Raw genomic sequence first — 18,423 nt, 5'->3', positions numbered from 1 at the left:
ATGTCTCCAGAGAGGGAAACTCCAAAACCTCCCTGGGCAGCCTGTTCCAGTGCTTTGCCACCTTCAGTGTAAAGAAGTTCTTCCTCGTGTTGAGGTGAAACTTCTTGTGTTTTAGTTTATGGCCATTGTTCCTTGGGCACCACTGAAAAGACTCTGGGATTTCTTCATACCTGCCTTTGAAATACTTATATGCTTTAATGAGATGACCTCTCTAGACTAAACAGGCCCAGCTCCCACAGTCTCTCCTCATAAGAGAGATGCTCCAGACTTCTAATCATCTTTGTAGCCCTGTGCTGGACTCTCTCCTTGTCTTTCTTGAACTGGACACAGTACTCCAGATGTGTCTCTACTCTCAGCAGAGTGGGATGATCACTCCCCTCAACCTGCTGTCCACACTCTTCCCCGTGTTACCATTGGCCCTCCTCGCCACAATAGCACACTGCCGGCGCAGGGTCAAGTTGTCATCCACCAAGGCTACCAGACCCTTCTCAGCAGAGCTGCTCTCTAGTAGGTCAGGGGACCCTTCTCCCCAGGTAACCCTACGACGGCGGCGGCAGGGACTTCTGCGGCCCCGCTGCCTCCACGACTAGACCCCTTCCCTCTGGAAGCGACCCCACGCTGAGCAAGGCGAGGAGCACCCTCGGGGCGCTTCCTGCAGGTGACCGCACCACACCTGAATTTCAGGGCCGGGGAAGCTCCGTGAGCTCTCCTCAGCCCCTCGGCGGGCGGCAGCAGGAGCCCAAGCCCCGAGATGGCGGCGACGGCGGGGAGGGGAGCGGCGAGCCCAGGTGAGCGGGCCGGAGAGTGCGGCTGAGCTCGGGCGCTCTCCGTCCCCAGGGCCAGCCCGGGCGGCTCCGGGCGTGAGTCAGAGCGCGGGGCGTGGAGGCGCGGCCGCCTGTGCGAGCGAGCGGCAAGCGAGCCGGAGCAGCTCCGCCGGGCGGAGGCGGGGGCAGCGTGTCCGGCCCAGACCCCTCCTCCCGCCTTCCTCCGCCCGCTCCCTCCTCCCTCCCTCCCTCCCTGCGCGGCTCTCCCGGGGACGCGGAGAGGCGCCGCCGGGCCCGGGGCCTGAACCGTACGGGTGCCCGCCCTCTCCCACCGCTGCTCCCAGCGACGGCCGCGGGCTGGATGTAGCCGGGCGCCCCGTGGGGGCTGCAGCAGCAAGATGGCGGGTAGGCATCGCCCCCCTCCCCCTCCCCGCACACGCCGCCTCCCCGGCGAGGCGCCAGCCCTCCCTCCTCTATCCCCCCTCCTCCTCCTCCTCTCTCCCGCCCCGGCTTCGGGAGCGCTTCCAGCCGCTGTCCGGGCTCGGAGCGCGGGGGTCTGCGGGGTGGGGTTGGGTCGGGTCCGGGGGGCGCAGCCCGCGGGCGGAGTCGGGTCGCGGGTGGCACCGGGGGTGTCGGCGGGCGCGTTTGGCACATGGTGTGTGTGTGTGTCTCCCCCATCGCAGATCTGTCGCTGCTCCAGGAGGACCTGCAGGAGGATATCGACGGATGTGAGTGGGGATGGGGCGGGGGGGAGGGGGGGGCGGCGGGGCGGCTTTCGGGCGAGGAAGTGGCTTCCGCGGGGGAGCGCCCAGGGTGCATTGTGGGAGGCGGCGGCGGGGAGGAGGAGGAGGGCGAGGAAGCCATGGCCATGCTCCGCGTTCCCCAGTGTCCATGACCCGGTCCCGGTCGCGCGTGGGGCTCCGCCGGGCGCTCCCACGGGGTGCGTTGGGCGGGGCGGGGGCGCCGTTAGCGGCCGCCCCGGCGGGAGGGAGGGAGGGGAAGGAGGGAGGGAAGGGCGGCTCTGCCGGCGGGGCGGCGTCCCCTCATGGCCCGGGCACGGCGGGGCGCCGCCGGGGAGGAGAAGGAGGAAGAGGAGGCTGCTGCAACTGCAGCAGCGTGTGGGTTGCTTGTTCCTTTGCTCGTTCCTTTTATATCTCTGTGTATGTTTTTTGTGTCCCTCATCCCTCCTCCTCCCCTCCCCCGCCCCCCGTCCTCAGGCTACCTCTTCCTGGCGAAGGGTCTGGAGCGCATGTCCTGTGAGGAGCAGCTGGGGGTGTTTAGCCTGGAGAAGAGGAGGCTCAGGGGTGACATTATTGCTCTCTACAAATACCTGAAAAGAGATTGTAGCCAGGTGGGGATCTGGCTCTTCTCCCAGGCAACAAGTGACAGGACAAGAGGAAATAGCCTAAAGCTGCACCAGGGCAGGTTTAGGTTGGACACCAGGAGGAATTTCTTCACAGAAGGGGTGATTAGCCACTGGAATGGGCTGCCCAGGGAGGTTGGTGGAGTCATTGTTCCTGGAAATGTTTAAGAAAAGACTGAACGTAGTCTAGGTGAGAGGGTGGTGTTCGATTGTAGGTTGGACTCAATGATCTCAAGAGTTTCCAACCTAATTGATTCTGTGATTCCTGACCCCACTGGAGAGATGTGTGGAAAAGAGTTAATGTTAGGGTGCAAGGAGCAGGATGTGGCTGTGGTGGTGCAATATTTCCAACTCAGGGGTATGAAGCCTTAGCTTGGCAGAGTGTGAGATGTTACTCAGGTGAGAAGTTGTCTGTTGGTCATGCCAGTACCAAGGGAGCTTCTTGGAAGCAGGGCAGGATGAATTTTGGGTGGAAAGTGAAAATGGAGATGGAGGCAAGCGCCTGCCTCACAGCCTGCCATGGGTGTGTGGACCCCCTGGTTGCTGTCTGAAGGTATTTTGTCTGCTGCTCAGTCTGCAGAGAGATCCCCTCACCAGGGCTGGACCTTTTGTTTCGTGGCTTACAGTTTTAGAGGAGAGCTATTTTATCTTTTCAGGATTTAACTGCTACATTTTCTTTTTCAGTTTTGTCAGCTGACATTTTCAGAAGGCTCTTGTTATGCTTTGCCTTGCACAAAGAGGGAACCTTTCCCTAAGGCTTTTTTTTTTTTTTAAATTTAAATTGATAATGTAGTTGCTTGAAAACTCTCTGTGATTACAAGAGGACTTATTCAGAAACAAAAAAATGTATTCTTAAATTTCCACTTAGTTTATGGTTTTAGTTGACTGTAAGACAGGAGTTGAAGTAAGAAATTATGTGTAGTCATTGGAGAGGTGACTCTGAAACTGTGGGTTCCTGGTGGTGGTCTGAATGCTATGGTCTTGTCTTTAAAAATGAAAAAAATATATGCATGGGGATGTGACTCAGTCCAGATGAGAACATCCTGAAAGCAGGAGCCATAGAAATCTAAAAATTCAAAACCTCATTAAAAATTACTGAGGTTTTGATGGAAGTAGATAAAAGCAAATGGCTCAATACTTATGCATGTTATTTTAAGAGTAAAAACAGGGACTCTATATGAATCAATGTTTGCTGTCTGGATGTGCTTCCAGTCACACCATGGCTTTTATAGTTGTAAATTTTATGTGATTTTGTTCTTGTGAGGTGTGTGTGAGCCAAGGAAAAATAATACAGACCATGGAGACTGCACATACCTAGTCAAAATCGCTATTTCTTGTGCAGTGGTATTTGAAATAACTGTATTTTGTACCCACATGCAACAGGTTTTACACAATTATGAAAGTGTTTCCAATTGAAGGATTATTGAGTATTACATTTAAAAAAATGAGGCAGAAAGAAAGCTACAGTTTCTACCTGAACCGCACCCTACAGTACCTCTCTGTTGTAAATACTTCAAATATTTGCAGGTCTGTCAAGCAGTGGAGTTAAACACTGGTTTAGAGGTGTATTCCTGCAGAAGTAGAATGCAATTGTGAGAAAACTGAAAGTGCTGGCAGCTTTTATGTGTGCATGATTCTGCCAGTTGTGGTCTTGCTATTAAGTGTGCTAAGCTATAGTTGAGGACAAACGAGGAAAAAGATATGTGGGCATACCTGTAGTCTTGGGGCTGTAATTTAGGAGGAGGAATTAGATAAATGTAAAATTATATGATCAATTGATTGGCTATTTTGAAAAGTGAACCATGTTTTTAGTAAATTTTTGGGCTTTTAATTGATTTAATATCAAGCAAACACCTGTGAGGTGTGCTGGAGAAACCAGGAGTCCTTAAGACTGGATGCATGTGTAAAGATCTGGATTGGACATCTGAAGCTGGGTCTCTGATGAGGCATGTAGCTCAGGACATTTTACTAGATTGGGTGTTCCTTTGTAGCTCATCAGTGAGCCTAGGTTTGACTCTGAATCACAAAATTGTTTGGTTTGATTTTTTTTTTTCTTTGATAATGAGAATCTACAGTGTGATTCAGTGTTTCCTCCTAATGAAGGAATCATTAAGGTGACTTAAGAGGTACCTTTTATTGCTTATGTTGTAAAGCAGTGGGAGAAAGTCCTGGAGTTGAGCAAACAACAATACACAGTTGCTGCTAAAACTAATGAACCAAACGTCTGTGCATCTTTTTAGATATGCAGAGTCAAGAAGAGCTGTTTTATGATCTTTATCTTGTAAGGTTTCTGGAATTAGTGGTTTTACTGGAACGTTGGTGTTTAAAAACTTGTACAGCTGTACAATTTGTGCCTCCCCTCATTTATTATGCCAACTCATTGGATGCTAATTAACCTGAAATATAAAACAGTAAAATATTTGGAGTATTATTTTAATAGCTACTTGTAAATGAAAGTTTACCTTTTTACTGAAGAGAACTTGATAAATATTTCAGTTAATGAAATATTGCTAGATTTCACCAGAGAGTAGTAAATCTGCTTTTGGAGGAGTGGGAGACCTTCAGAATATATGCTGTGGAAGGCATCTATTTAAAAAAAAATATTGCCTTTTGTTTATTTGTTTAAGAGGTCAGAGATTAAACGAGAGCTTTTATAAGGAAGGCTTTCAGAGAGTGGTTGATAAACCAGCTGGATTGACTTTTAAATAATTAATTTCAGCTTTGGTTTGCATTTCTATTTCGAAAGCTTCATATTTTTTCTGCTCATGGTTGCTTGGTAACCACTAGAAAGCTCTGATTTTTATTTTCTTTTTTTTTTGTTTCTGAAGTGAATGCATACTTTACACCTGATGATTGCTTTAAGTAGTTGCATAGCTTGACAAATGACATTTCAGTACTTTTATTTTAGCTGCTATTTTGCTTCTGTAGACGTAGCTCCTGATGTCAAAGGCTATGATAATAATTAGAGAAATTCTGGTTCTTCCATCTTCAGCCAGTGGCTTTTACTTGTTTGGGATTTTGAAGTAAAAGGAAAAAAACTCAAAACATGAACAGTGAATGTGTACTGGGTGAACATACAGAAGGCTATAAAAGAAAAATTTAATTCCTAAGTGTAAGTTTTTATTGTGAAATACAACTTTGTTGATGTCTCTAACCCCACCAAATAAGGGACATACCATTGCATTTAATTCGTGTGAAGGTAAACCTAACAAAAATCCTTGTGTGATATACATGAAGGCAAAAAAAGACCAAAGAAGCACCCCACCCTAAAGACAGTAGGGTAAAAATTCAAAAATTAAAAGTGGAAGCCTGAAGAAGACTCCCTATCCCATCTGGCTGTGATAAGGTGGCAAAATGAAGACAGTAATTCGTTGTCAGCTGGACAGTTACCCATAGCAGTACTTGGACTGTTGGCTTCCTTGGTCTTTTGTCTGAAATCTTGCACAGTATGTGAAAAGAAGTCAGGGAGAATTTGGCTTTTGTTCAAATCTTTCTTTTGTGCTTACAAAATCGAAGTAGAATAGTATAACTGTGTAAACTGAGTATATAACAGAGAAGAAAATAAGCAACAAAAATGATTGAAAAGCAAACGTGGGCTTATTGCCGATAAATAAAACGTACTTTGACTCCTCCTAGATAGGTTTTGTTCTCCCCCTCCCCTGGTTGTTTCTGAAGATTGAACTGATAACTATAGATGGATGGAATCAAGAGTACCATGATGCTGATGTCTTTCAGTCTGACCATTGATGTGTGCAGGATGTGTATTCTAAAAAATAGAGCCATCTGTAATTAGAATTCAGATTCTGAAAGAAGATAGCTTTGTAAAGCTCATTACTTTAATTGTGATTTAAAGCAGGAGAGCAAAGAAATCTTGATCTAATTACTGGTTTTAATACTGTTTTGCTTTTGTGTTTGGAAGAAATCTTTATTATTGATAACTGACAGCTGCATTTGCAGGCAACATTGGGACTTTTCGATAGTTGCAAGTGCTGTGTGCATGTGGTTATGTAGGGTAAGATTCAGATTTTGAAGCTTTGCCTTTTATCATGTTGAAAAATGGTGAGTGACAGTTTCCTTTTTCTCTATACTTAGTTTCCAGATCTTTTAACTAAAAATGCAGAATATGGAATTTTAATACGTAGGCATAGTTTAGACAGTTTTAGTTTGAAACAGATAAATGAGCTTTTAGAGATACATATGTATATACACCTGTGTGTGAACTTGTTTTCTTTAGCATAAGGATTTATTGGTATGATAGATTTAAAATTCAACAATAAGATAGTTTTTACAGTTGGCAAATCTAATGTTGGTGTTTGGATTTCACTAGTGGATGAAACAGTTCTAAAAATTAAAAATAGAATAGTGATGATCCAACATAGCTCTGTTTTTAGTATTGAGTTCTTTTTCATTGATTGGAAAGGGAGGACAGGTCTTCCTAGTCTTTCTTCTCAGCAGGCTTCTCTGTGAGTGAACCATTTTATTTAGCTGAGCTGAAGAAAATATGCTTTGTGCATCTGCAGTTGTCAAAAGCTGTTTTATCATTGATGCTATGTTCTTTTTCCAGGTGATGAGCAAATCATCTGACATTAGCTTGTGTTGGTTGATTGCTTTTAATTAAATTATTCTCTTAGACTTCGAGTAGTGCACAGTTCTCTTTCCAAATGGAAGCTAATTTCAATGTAATTTTTAAAGTTTTTTTTTTTTAATTATACTAAAGTCAAAAGGGTTTTTTTTCTTTGTTGTTATTGTTGTTTTTTTTTTATAAAATCAGTCTCTTTTTCCCTGTGGTGTCAAATCACAATCACAGCTTGATGCTGTGTGGTGGTTTTTATTCTCGTGCAGTGAATTATGGTGGCATAACATGCATTTATTGTGTTAAAATTCACCTTCCCTTTCCCACAGCTGTGCATAGTAATGTCAGAAGCTTTTGCATTGTAGTTTCTTTGTTCCTTTGCCACAGAATAAGAATTAGCAAATTTTGTTATGCTGTTGGTTGTTATGTGTAGACTGCAAGTCATGTCACTTCTTAAACTTAATTCCAGCTTTGAGGATAGTTAAATTTCCGACGTGGTGTTCAAATGCCATGTTGCTGTACTAACCTTTTGGTCCCATCAGAGTCTTAGCTCTGGTGAAAGAGTACTGAGGTACTTTGTGTTACTGGGTTGGCATTTCAGTGTTCTGCAATCTTTAAGGGATGTGTTGCAAAAAAGTAGTAACAGAAAATAATGGCAGACTTTCTGTAGTGATCTGAATCAGTTCTCTGGTGTGACTGAGATTCTACTCCTCTGGGAATACAATAATCATTTCTTAATGCTAATGAAGCATAATTGTTAAGTCAGCTGTTTTCCCCGGAGAGCAGGTTTTAATTCTCCCAACTCTTCAGTTCATTTCTTTGTCTTTTAATGTGGTGATTGACCCTCATAGAAGCTGGGAGACTCAGGTGGATGGCTGTGTCCCCATGGAATTCTGGTTTTAGTGGTCTCAGGTGGGTAATGGTTAGTCTCTCTTTCTCGAGCAACCTCTTAGGATGCTAGAGAGAAGATGATGATGTGAGGAAAGGATTGTGCTTGATTTGATATAGGCTAATGAACCCTCCTCATGCAGCTGCACATGTTTTCACCATTACACCTAGCAGAGGATTGAAGAAGAGGTAGTTTTCTAGGCTTTCAGCTTTCCTCTGATGTGGAAATATGCTTTTCACCAATCACTTTTCATGTTCCCATCTCTGGCAGGGATCCTCAAATGAGATTGCCAGCATTTTTTTTTCCCTTGTCTCATGATTTATCTCCTAGGCTTCTCCCTTTCTCTCCTACTTGGAGGAAAAAAGCCAGAGAGGAGAACAAGTGAAAGAGTCAGGAAGAAGCTGGAAATTTTCAAAATCTTAAGCTTAAGTGAGTGAAACCTTGGTGTTTGCAGTTATTTCTGACTGCTGACCTGTTGTGGAGGTGGCAGACCGCAGTGTTGAAGATAAAATGCCTTTTCTTTCCTGTGTGTGTCTTTTGCTGCTAAGACTTTCCCTCAGTGTGGGCAGGAAGTTTTCATTGCGAGAGTAGTAGCTGCAAGAGATACCTTGTAACAGGAGCAGAACTGGATGAAAGGAGAGCTTTGGCTTTGAGAGCTGGAGAGCAGTTCCCTCTTTAGGAGAGCGAGGCAGGGACAACTGCCCCTGAAGGTTCCCAGAACTTCAGGGCTCCTCTTTCTGCTTTAGAATTTATAGCATAAGAAAAACTAATGTGGCTTTTTCTTGGTTTGGGAGGGGTGCTGTGGTTCTTTCTGGCAGAAAGGTGTGAAAACCCTGTCCAATGTATAGGTAGAGCAAAATATCAAAATACATTTGTGAAGGGTGTTCGTTTGCAACAGGAGAACAACTGCAGGGAGAGTTGAGAGTACTGGTTTGGTGGGTTTTTCTTACTGTTTTTAAGGTAAAGAAAAAATAGAGGAAAATTGTACCATAAATGCACATTATTCTGCAGTGCAATTTCTGGAAAAGCTCAATATATTAATGTATAAAACTGACATTCTATATGAGTGATATTGAAGGGTGTTGCACCGTTTTTCTCTGATAAACAAGTCTGCATAGGGAATTTTTTTTGTGTTGTTGCCATAGTGCCTGAACAGTTCCCAGATATTTGAATGGAAGACAGACTACCTTTTCCTTCCTCTTTAGCCTACAGGAGAAATAGCTTTATTAGTCTGTAGGGATACTTGCTTGTGCAAGTCATGTAAACATAAAATAGCATTGAAATGAACCCCTGTGACTGTTCTTACTTTTTCTAAGAGTGGATCCGCTGCATTCTGTCTTTCTCAGTCTTCTCCCATAGACCAGTTTCATGCTTTATGCTGAGCACGGACAGGAAAAGTGTGGAGAGTTGCAGAGGTAAGAAAAGTGCAGGAATTTCCGCCTCTGCGCGCTCAGGAAACACCAAGGTTTATCTACTGAGAGTTTTGAAAGCTGTCAAACAAAGTCTCAAGAGCATTGTCTGGGGTTTAAGTGGAGAGAGGAAAAGTACAGTTAGGAAGTTCAAAGTGATTTAAGTTGCAAAGCCATGTTTTATGGATCATGGATGTGCTAGTTGTAGAACTTGCCTTCTCTGCACTGTTTAGCCCAAGTAAGTATTTTTGAGTTACTGCGATTGAACCAGTTGAGGTAACTGCACAGGGGAACAACACTTAGTAGCTGATGTATCATAGCTCATGGTGTCACATCAGCATTGCAAAGCCAGCACAAGCCTTTGGAGCAATTGAGCTTCAACTGCTTGCTTCATAATGCTCTTCATCCCAGGTTAGTCCAAGGTTAAAGCATGTACAGTTTGAACTTGGTGTTTTTGCATGTACCAGATACCTCTTTGTGGCAGAACTTGAGCGTGGCCCCAAGCACGGTGAATGCACGTGTCCTGTTGTGGTAGGACCAGGGAGAATGTGTTGGTTGAAGATGGGAGTGGGGTTTTCCTTGTAGTGCTACAAAATTCTCGGTCAGTAATGGAGTCAGTTAAAAATCCCACAAGCAGCAGTCCTCTGCAGAGAGAGAGGGGATACTTTTCTCTGACTATAATGTACTTGTAACGTAGAAAAATAATACCTCAGAGGAACTTCCTGCTCACCCTAGCTGACTTTTGCTTCCCTCTAACCTCACTCCATTCTTGAGTGTATGCAGTTGTTTGGAAGGGGTAGAAGATAGAGACTTAAACAGCAGGAGCCTTTAGTGCCATGGTGATGGGCATGGCATGCTCACAACAGGAAATCAGCAGACAAAATATAAACTCTTGATTGTTTTAACTGGTCGCTTGGATGTCTTTCTCTTTGTTTCAGTTTCCTCCAGATCAGGTTTTATTGCAGGTCAAGGGAGAAGGTACATTCAGCTGTTGTGCAAATAAATAACTAGTGAGTGATATGAGATAGAACTATTCCTTTGTTTCAGAGCAAATCAGGATTTTCAGTGCTGCTTGCGTATGCCTGTAAGAGACAAACTTGTCTGTAGCCTCATTTGTTCTCCTTGCTTAAAGAATTTCGTATCATCCTTTGTGTCCTGCGGTGCTCGATGAGAAAGGCAACTCCTTTGGCATGCTTGATAACTGTGTCTTTTTTGTGAAGGCCTTTGCTAAATGAAAATATTCTCATAGTCTGTTATATTTAGGCTAGTGGGTCTTTGATATTTGCTGTTCCATACTTGCATCAGTTCTCTATGTAAACAGCTGCTGATTTTGATTTCTATGTCTTTCTTTCATCTGCTAAATGCTCCCACTTACCCCTTAAGCCTGTACTGAAGCTTTATTTTGAAGGATTTGCTGTGTCTATGCTTTGAGGTGTTAGCAAGCTCTGCTATCAAAGTGTTGCACAGGGGCTAATGTGGTAAACCTTTGCTGCTGGCAGGACAGCTTTGCATCAGAGCTGCTTTGCATTTCTGCCTTCTTATCTGCTTCCTTGCTCCCTCGTCCCTCCTCCTTCTCTTCCACCCCCAGCCCCAGCCTCACCAAAACTGGAGTTGTTCAGACAACAAAGTCTGGGCATACAGGTGTGGTAACTTCAGATTCATGAGAGGCTCAAGGTGGATAGAGGCTCTGTGTTTTGAAGGGGTAATTTAGAGGATAAATGGAGAAATTTCTGCTAATATGGTAGGCAGACTGGAATCTAAGATTATCATTTACAGTGATAACTTTTGCTCAAACAAAATCATACACCTCTCAAACTTGTGCTTTTCTCCAAAAACGTTTGCAATATCAGGGAAAAGTTGTGGCCTCTGATTTGCATTTTCAGTCTTGGGCTACAGCAGGAAGAAAACAGAAATAGTAAATTTTAAGTGTTTCTTGGAAAATTTGGCTCCCGCTTATTGATGATGGGTTCTGTGATCACCAGATGTCTGGGTTGGGCAGGCAGGGTGGTGGAATTCTGCATGACAAACACATTTTGTGATATTTGTGTAGCTTTCATTGCAGTAGCTCTCGGTTAATGTTACTGAAGCAGGGCAGTAAATTCGTGGTAGCAAATGACACTGAAATAGCATGACTGGACTCTTTGGTCTGTGATGTCAGTGCAGTACCAGAGCTGGAACATCATCCAGGAGGAAAGGGTGAGAGTAGTGAGTTCAACTGTGAACAAATATAGGTGTTTGGCTTCCATGCTTTTGCTGAGGTGAAAGTCTCTTTGCAGAACATCAAGATACGAAGTGGTATTTCTTATAGAAAATTTATACAGAAGTTAATGTATTTACAGTATTGAAGGGCTGAGAATACTCCTTGTGTTCTGCAGCAGTCTGAATGTAAGGTGAATTTATTCTTTTATGGCACAGAGGACAGAAATTTAGAACAAAACCTGCTGCTGTTAGTTTGTGATAATGATATAAAATATCATGATATCAATTGTTTTCCCTTACAAGACTATTTCTACCCTAAAATTAAGCAGAAAAAATTACTTGCCTGAGCAGCAGAAAAGAAATCAGTCCTTTCTGCATGTAAGTGCTGTATTAACCTGAATGTCCATATAACAATTGATGTAGAGTGTAGTAAATAGCCTGTTCTGCAGCTGAATAAAAATTAGTCCATTTTAGTAGATATATCTGTAGCAGCTGCCATAGACACTGTGTAATAGATCTTGAGGATGTTTTGGGAATGCAGAAGATAAAATGAGGGAACTGTAGTATTAGCTGGAAATCTTGAATCCTTAAAGCTGTTTGTTGCTCAGCTTTAAGAATTAAAAATTGTTTATTTTTTAGAATATGCTGCTTCTTGTTACTGAGTTTCTATGCCAGAATGAGGGAGAACGTGTTTCTGCCATGGAGCCCATGGCAAAGACAGATGAACAAAAAGAATACATGTAGGCTTTGCTACTGAACGGCAAGAGTTCATGCATTATTAAATAAAAGAAAAATAGCTGTTATTTTTTCAGATGTGATCTTGTGCACCTGTCTGTAAAAGACTCAATATGATCGAAATCCTTGTGAAAGACGCTATGAAGATGTGATACACAGAAAAATGAGCTCAGTTGAAAATTGGCCTACAGACTGGTTTTTATAGGATTCTGAGTTTTAAATGGACCTCTGTTTTGTTGTTGTAGGCTCAGCCAAGCTTGGCAGCAGTTGACTAAACACCTCTAACGTAGACTGTCTGAGCAAGATTGGTCTATAGTCTGAGTTAGTTATGTGGCAAGTAATTGTTGTATCCTTGCCATAGCAGACAGAACTTAAAGTGGGGGATGTTAACATATTCACAGCACAGTATGGCCTAGATGCAAGACAGGTAGACAAACCTGAACAACTTCTACAAAAAACAGTCAAACAAATGTTTGGACAGGAAAATGAAGGTATAGAGAGGAGAAGTTTTCTAATACACCAAGTCAGTGATAGACATTGGATTTTGTTTCAGTATTTGACTATCTTGTTATGTGATGCTGCCTTGTGTTTGGCGGTAGTTGGTGTAGAGTTTTGAACAGAAATTTGCAAACTTAATCTGGATAAATTACTGCATTTATTCATTTCGCTCTACTTTGGTACATGTGTGGACAGAAATAAGGGCATTGTGATTGCTTTTCACACCGTTGTGCAATTGCTCATTCTCTCCCTGACACTACTAGTGACTTTAAACTGCTGATATAGGGTGTTTTTATGGAAACTCCTGTTTGCTTGGCTCTGCTTTTTCATGTTGGGGTAAACATGTAAAACCAGATTAGAAGGTAGGTAGGCTCTGCTCTTGCATTAGTGTTCAATGGTGTCTTGTAGCTTAGATGCCTTCTGAGCATTCGGTCCATACTTGTACCAGTTTGAAAAAGTGGAGAAAATTGACCTATAGTTTTTCTGCAGCAGAAAAGTAACATGTGCCCCTGTTGCCTGGTCTGCTTTCTGAGGTGGGAATAAATCCAGATGTTCTGCATTTGAACTAGCCCAAGATTTGTACTGGTTTTGATTGGGTTAAATTTCTCTGTAGTACCTTATATGGGGCAATGTTTTGGATTTGTGCTGAAACTAGTGTTGATAGCACACGAACATAGTGCTTGCACAGTGTCAAGGCCTTTTTCACTCCTCCCACTGCCCTGCCAGTGAATAGGTTGGAGGTGCACAAAATATAAGCTGCTATGAAGAATTTTAACTGTATCCCAGTGAAAAGCAGTACACTTGTGTTGTTCAGGGGTGGTTTTTACATTTGTAAAATTTACAAAAGGTTCTACAGTACTTGGACAAGTGCTCAAAGGTGGGTGGAAAGCAGAGGAGGGCTGAAGAGGCAATATTCAGCTAACAGCCTTTTTGATAACTGTTTCGGAATAACCTTCCAAGTGTGGGGAATAGCAAAGTGACTTGGTTTATTGAATAATGCAGAGTATGCCCTTTATGCATTTTAGATGAGGAGTGGTTAGATTACCGGTGAATCATATTTTTGGCGAGTTAAAGAAAAGCATCCTCTTGAGGGGCTTTGTTAGAATGAGAATTCTGCTGGACTGCCTCTATCTCTTGGGTATGTGTTCTGATGTTGAAAGTGGAAATGAATATGTAAGATAACTGTAATAGTACTTTACTAGAACTACAAACTGGTCATGTACTGATTGATTTATTTTCATCACCTTTTTCTTCCCTGTTTGTATTAGTGTTGTGTTTATAAGGATGCTGTCATTTGAATGATCTCTTCTGGGGCTATGGGCAGAGATGCTGGAATTATTTAAATAATAAATGTCGTTCAGCCTCAGTAACCAAGGCACATCAAGCCCAATGTAGCGCTGAGCTTAATTTTACAATGCACAAGCACAGCAGAGCCAAATCCACAGAACTCACTTTCTGTTTGAACTAGTAGGAGACATCAAACAGATAAATTGTAAGCAGCTGCTCATATTTTTATCATTGGTATTTACATCTGATATAGAGTGGATTTAGCAGTTCGGTTGACTTAACTGGTTTCACAAGGCAAAAACTATCATAACATTCAGTTCGCTAAATCAAAGGCATCAGACATCCAGTCAACTTTGTCTTGTCACACAGACATACACTGATGTCTGTGTGAGAGTGAGCAGTCCTACATCATCTAAGATGGCATCTACGTTGGACCACTCACTGTAGGACTATTAGGGAAGAATAAATGTAGAAGGGGAAAAGGAGGAACATGGAACATAAAGTTGAGGTTGAGAAGAGAGGAATGCAGGAAGTAAAATTAGTGGTGGTTCATATAATGGTCAACATTTATATTGTTTCCCTATTCATGCACTTGATAGGTAAATAATTATATTGCTGGCAATAATGATGCTGGTATTTTGGCATAGTTTCTTCAATTTGTGCTTTGGAATTTATAGCGTGATCAACAGACACTGAAATAGAAAAACAGCACTCTATTATAGAGCTAATTTCAGTGAATATTAGAGTGGTGGGGTTTTTTTTTTCTCCCCAGTTGGTTATGTCACGACTTAACCGTAGTAATTTCAGTTCTGTAGTTTAGAAATTGGCCTGAATACAGGGGTTTGGTTTTCCAGTGAAGGGAGCGATTATACCCCTTCTCTCCCCAGTATTATTTAATTTGTTACCTGGAATGAGGAGTGTCTGTGTAACATTTCTTCTGTGGCTGCTGCAGAGTATGTTTGTTGTTTCAGAGTATGTCTTGAGTCAGCCCCGGACAGCAGGAGCTCACATGCAGTAAAATGTTCCTTGTGATGAACGACTAAGGGCTTTGGAATTGCCTAGTTTGGAAAGGAGGCTGACAAGCCACCTCATCAGTCCCTGCAGCTTTCTGAGGACAGGAGGGGGAGCAGGAAGTGCTTTAACTTTTAGTCAGCCTTGAGGTGGTTGGCCAGTTGGACTAGAGATTGTTGAAGCTGCCTTCCACTGAAATAGTCTAGGTGTGAGATTGCATAACTATAAACACAGGGAAACCCCTAGTTCAGTTGGATTGATGGGTTGAATTAAAGGCCTGTGAGGCTGTGGGAGGGTGTCACCTGTTCCTTGTTAACTTAACCTGGCATAAAGTCCAGACTTGCATTATCGGTGCATTTTTACACCCCCCCACTTCCTGTGAAAATAAAACTGATTCTTGCAAAAATCCCAAACCAAACAACAAAAATTAAACACGAACAAACCCACAAACCCAAACCAAACACAGGTTCTAAGAGTTATGTAAACCTGAGGTTGCTAAATGCTTTCCCTTTGTGTTGCAAAAGCTTTTTGTAGCTGATCTTTCTTTTCAACCTTCCCTTCCTGCCCCTGCAGTTTGGTATCCTATCCTCTACCTTATACATATCCAAGACCACTGATTCCTCTCCTCAGATTGCTCTTCCCTGTATTGTGGCTCATAGTACACTTTCATCCTTGCCCTCATCTGCCAGATTCTTCTTACACACTTGCTCTTTCCCCATCAGTTCTTCATTTGATTTCTGGCAAGAATGCCATGCAACTGCCTATCAGCAACTGCAAAATCTGGACTCTTATGCAAGGATGGCATCTATTTATAACTAGTTGATATCCATGGATTCTCTACATAGAAAATGAGAGAAATACTTTGTTGGTAAAAGAGTGCTGTTAACTCAGTTTAGTTCTAAAAATATTACTCTTCCAGAGAAATTTAGTGTTTGTCTTTTGACATTTGAAATACTGTAAGGAAGATGGTAGCTGCTTGTGTATTCTGAATGTTGAAGATAATGATACAATGTCTGATAACTAATTTATATAGCATACAATAATTGTATGGAAGGTAAGAGGACAAAAATCTTTTTTCTTCCTTCTAAGAGTTCATTAAAAAAAAATCGTTATTGCACCTGTAGATCTGTCCATCTTCTGACCTTCTCTATTTGCAAGTTTTGAAAAGGCTTTTCAGAGAAATTTGGCTGGACTGAAGAATAGAGGTAGTGTACTGTACTGTGTTGTATTTTAAGGGGTAACAGAGATGATCTGGCATAGTTCTTGCTAATAAGTGATTGCATTTTCAGGCTAAAGTCTATGTTCATTATGGGACTGAGTTTTAGAGCAGTTTAGAAGGCATATGGAAACTAAAAAAGATGGTAATTCTAATCCTTAGTCTTCAAGCAGCTCTGCAGAGCAGGGTTGGACCCCTTTTCCATTCTTTGTGGTTCCATGTTGATAAAGGTGTCTGTGTATGTGAAGTTCCCTGTTGATGTGCTGAATAATAATTATGCAGTAGGTGAATTGTGCATCTTTTATTTGGTAGTCGTATCTAGCAACACACTCTTTTAACAGGCTTAATTTAGATTTTTCTTTTTTCAGACATAGAAGTCTTTTTGTTCTGTTAGATCATGTTGTGTTAACTCTATCTCTGGGCAAATTGCAGCAATGATTTTAGTATGTGTCTCCAAAAAGCTGACTTTACAATTAGCTAAAAGTAATTTGCTTGATAAAAATATAAGGTATAAAAATGCTGTTTGTCAGACAAAAGTAATGAGAACTTTGGAAATTTGGTGATGCATCTTACTCAGGAATTTGGAGAAAATTACTCAAAATCCATTTATACATCGTCAGTCACACTTGTATGGAAAAGGCTTTATGGGAATGGGGAAAGATGGGGGAATGATGCAGTACAGTTACTAAATATATTGTCAAGGGAACCTTGCCTAGACTTCTGTATTTCAGACCAACAACAGACATCATTTTAGTGTTAAACTACTGTGATTATAAGGAATATTTCTGATGTCTCTGATAGTTGGTGTGGATGACTACAGCTCAGAGTCTGATGTGATTATTATACCTTCAGCCCTGGACTTTGTCTCACAAGATGAAATGTTGACGCCGTTGGGAAGATTGGACAAGTACGCTGCAAGTGAGAACATATTTAACAGGTATGCTTTTTAAATGTCCCGTCATCCTATTCAAATCTGACTGAAGTTAATTTGTATGCAATAAAAATAATTTTAAAAAAATCCCAAAAAACAGCACCTTTACAAGATGCTTCAGTTTTCACTCCTTCTCCTGTTTGCTAATGTTCCTCCTACTTACAGAAATGATTACAAAACATACTTTAAGGTTTTTCTGTGGATGCTAACATTCCTGTTGGCACAGAACTATAAGATGATAGTAAGCTCAATCCATAATTCTGTGTGGAAACCGAGTTTAAGAAAATACATCAGGAGAGCATAGTGAACACTCCAGAAGTGTTCTTGAGGATCAGTCTCCTTTGTAATTTACAGTGTGAGTATTGCTGCCTCTGGTTACTGAAAACGGACTTGCCCGGTTAATACTGTGTTCTGCATTTTTCCCTTTTTATTTCTGTAATGCACAGGTATTGTAGCATAGTTCATTTAGACACACTCCCCACCCCACCCCTTACACACAGACATTCTGCAGTCGAATGGTGAAGTTCAAACCCAGCATTTATTTTAATTGTAGCTATAAACCGTTGCAGTGTCACAGAAATGTATAAAGTATGTTAAGGTCAAAATTTTCTGGTATTGCATTTTAACAGAGTTTAGTTTGGGCTTCAAGTAAATTTTTAGTAAAGGGTGTTTGCTTTTATGTTGAATTCTTAATTCAGTAGTATGCAGAAGCTTAGTCTGTGGTTAACCACTCTATAGGTTAACCTCTATTTTGTTGTTCATGGCCTGAGTTTGGAAAGAATTTAGCTCTGTGCTTAACTTCAGTCATGTGAACTGTACTTAAAATTCCATACTACATCTATGAACATACCCCTATTTGAAAGGTTTTCATCCCAATTAAATTGAAGCTGACAATTATAGAGTAGTTTCTCTTGTTACAACCTGCATAAATCTGTATGCAGAAATTAGTTCTGAAATGCCTAATTTTAAAGTTTCCTGTTCTCCTGAAATCTAAAGTTTGTTGTATTAAACAATTTGAGATGAAATCAGCAATTTGACAACCGGCAGAGAGTTTTTTTGTGTGTTTGACTTTACATTGGGAGGGAGAGAAGAGGAACCTTTAGGGTTATCGGTGACAATTATGTAATAAAAGCCAGTAGGGGAGAAGAACAAAATCAAAAACTCAAGTTGTGTGACTTGAATTTTAAGCAAGTATACTGGTTCTAATATTTTGCTTGCCTGCTTAAGAAAAAGCTCTATCTGATTTTCTCAGTATGCATAGCGTGGTGTGGGGGGCATGCATAAGCTTGAAATCTTTTTAAGTACTCTGTCCAGCTTTATGCTTCCTGTCCTTTCCTGCAGGTGGTTGGAAAACTATAGTTTTCCCAGATTTTTTTTTTCTTTTATGTGTTTGCTCATTTGGATTATTTTTGCTGGTACAAACATGTTTTTTAATCCTAGCTCTCTTTGTAGGCCTATTGTGTTATGTAGCATAAGAAAATGTAGAAAATAGCATATGATAACTATTTGTGATATAACTGTGAGTAGCACTTATATCACACTAAGTGT

At 41.7% G+C, this 18,423-nt stretch overlaps 1 protein-coding gene across 11 annotated transcripts in view; it reads left to right on the top strand.

The window, feature by feature from the left end:
* The first annotated feature begins 1,048 nt into the window (after window positions 1–1,048).
* Window positions 1,049–18,423, top strand: part of PPP4R1 (protein phosphatase 4 regulatory subunit 1) — a 65,438-nt gene continuing 48,063 nt past the window's right edge. For 2 of the 11 annotated variants that reach the window (XM_027650864.1, XM_027650863.1), the window contains exon 1: window positions 16,786–16,881. Coding sequence is in view for 8 of the 11 variants with exons in the window: in XM_027650854.1 (XP_027506655.1) it covers window positions 1,810–1,924; window positions 16,746–16,881 (251 nt within the window). In the remaining 3 variants the exon portion in view is untranslated. Of the gene's footprint in view, window positions 1,170–1,447; window positions 1,493–1,626; window positions 1,705–1,763; window positions 1,925–16,745; window positions 16,882–18,423 lie in introns of those variants that run through there. The other 9 variants (XM_027650861.1, XM_027650858.1, XM_027650859.1 and 6 more) reach the window with 9 other exon arrangements.

This window comes from Corapipo altera, unplaced genomic scaffold (genome assembly GCF_003945725.1).
Source record: "Corapipo altera isolate COAL_440 unplaced genomic scaffold, ASM394572v1 24, whole genome shotgun sequence".
Classification (NCBI taxonomy): domain Eukaryota; kingdom Metazoa; phylum Chordata; class Aves; order Passeriformes; family Pipridae; genus Corapipo; species Corapipo altera.
The sequence above is the reverse complement of the archived record's forward strand: the minus strand, read 5'-3'. Positions and strand labels throughout refer to the sequence as shown.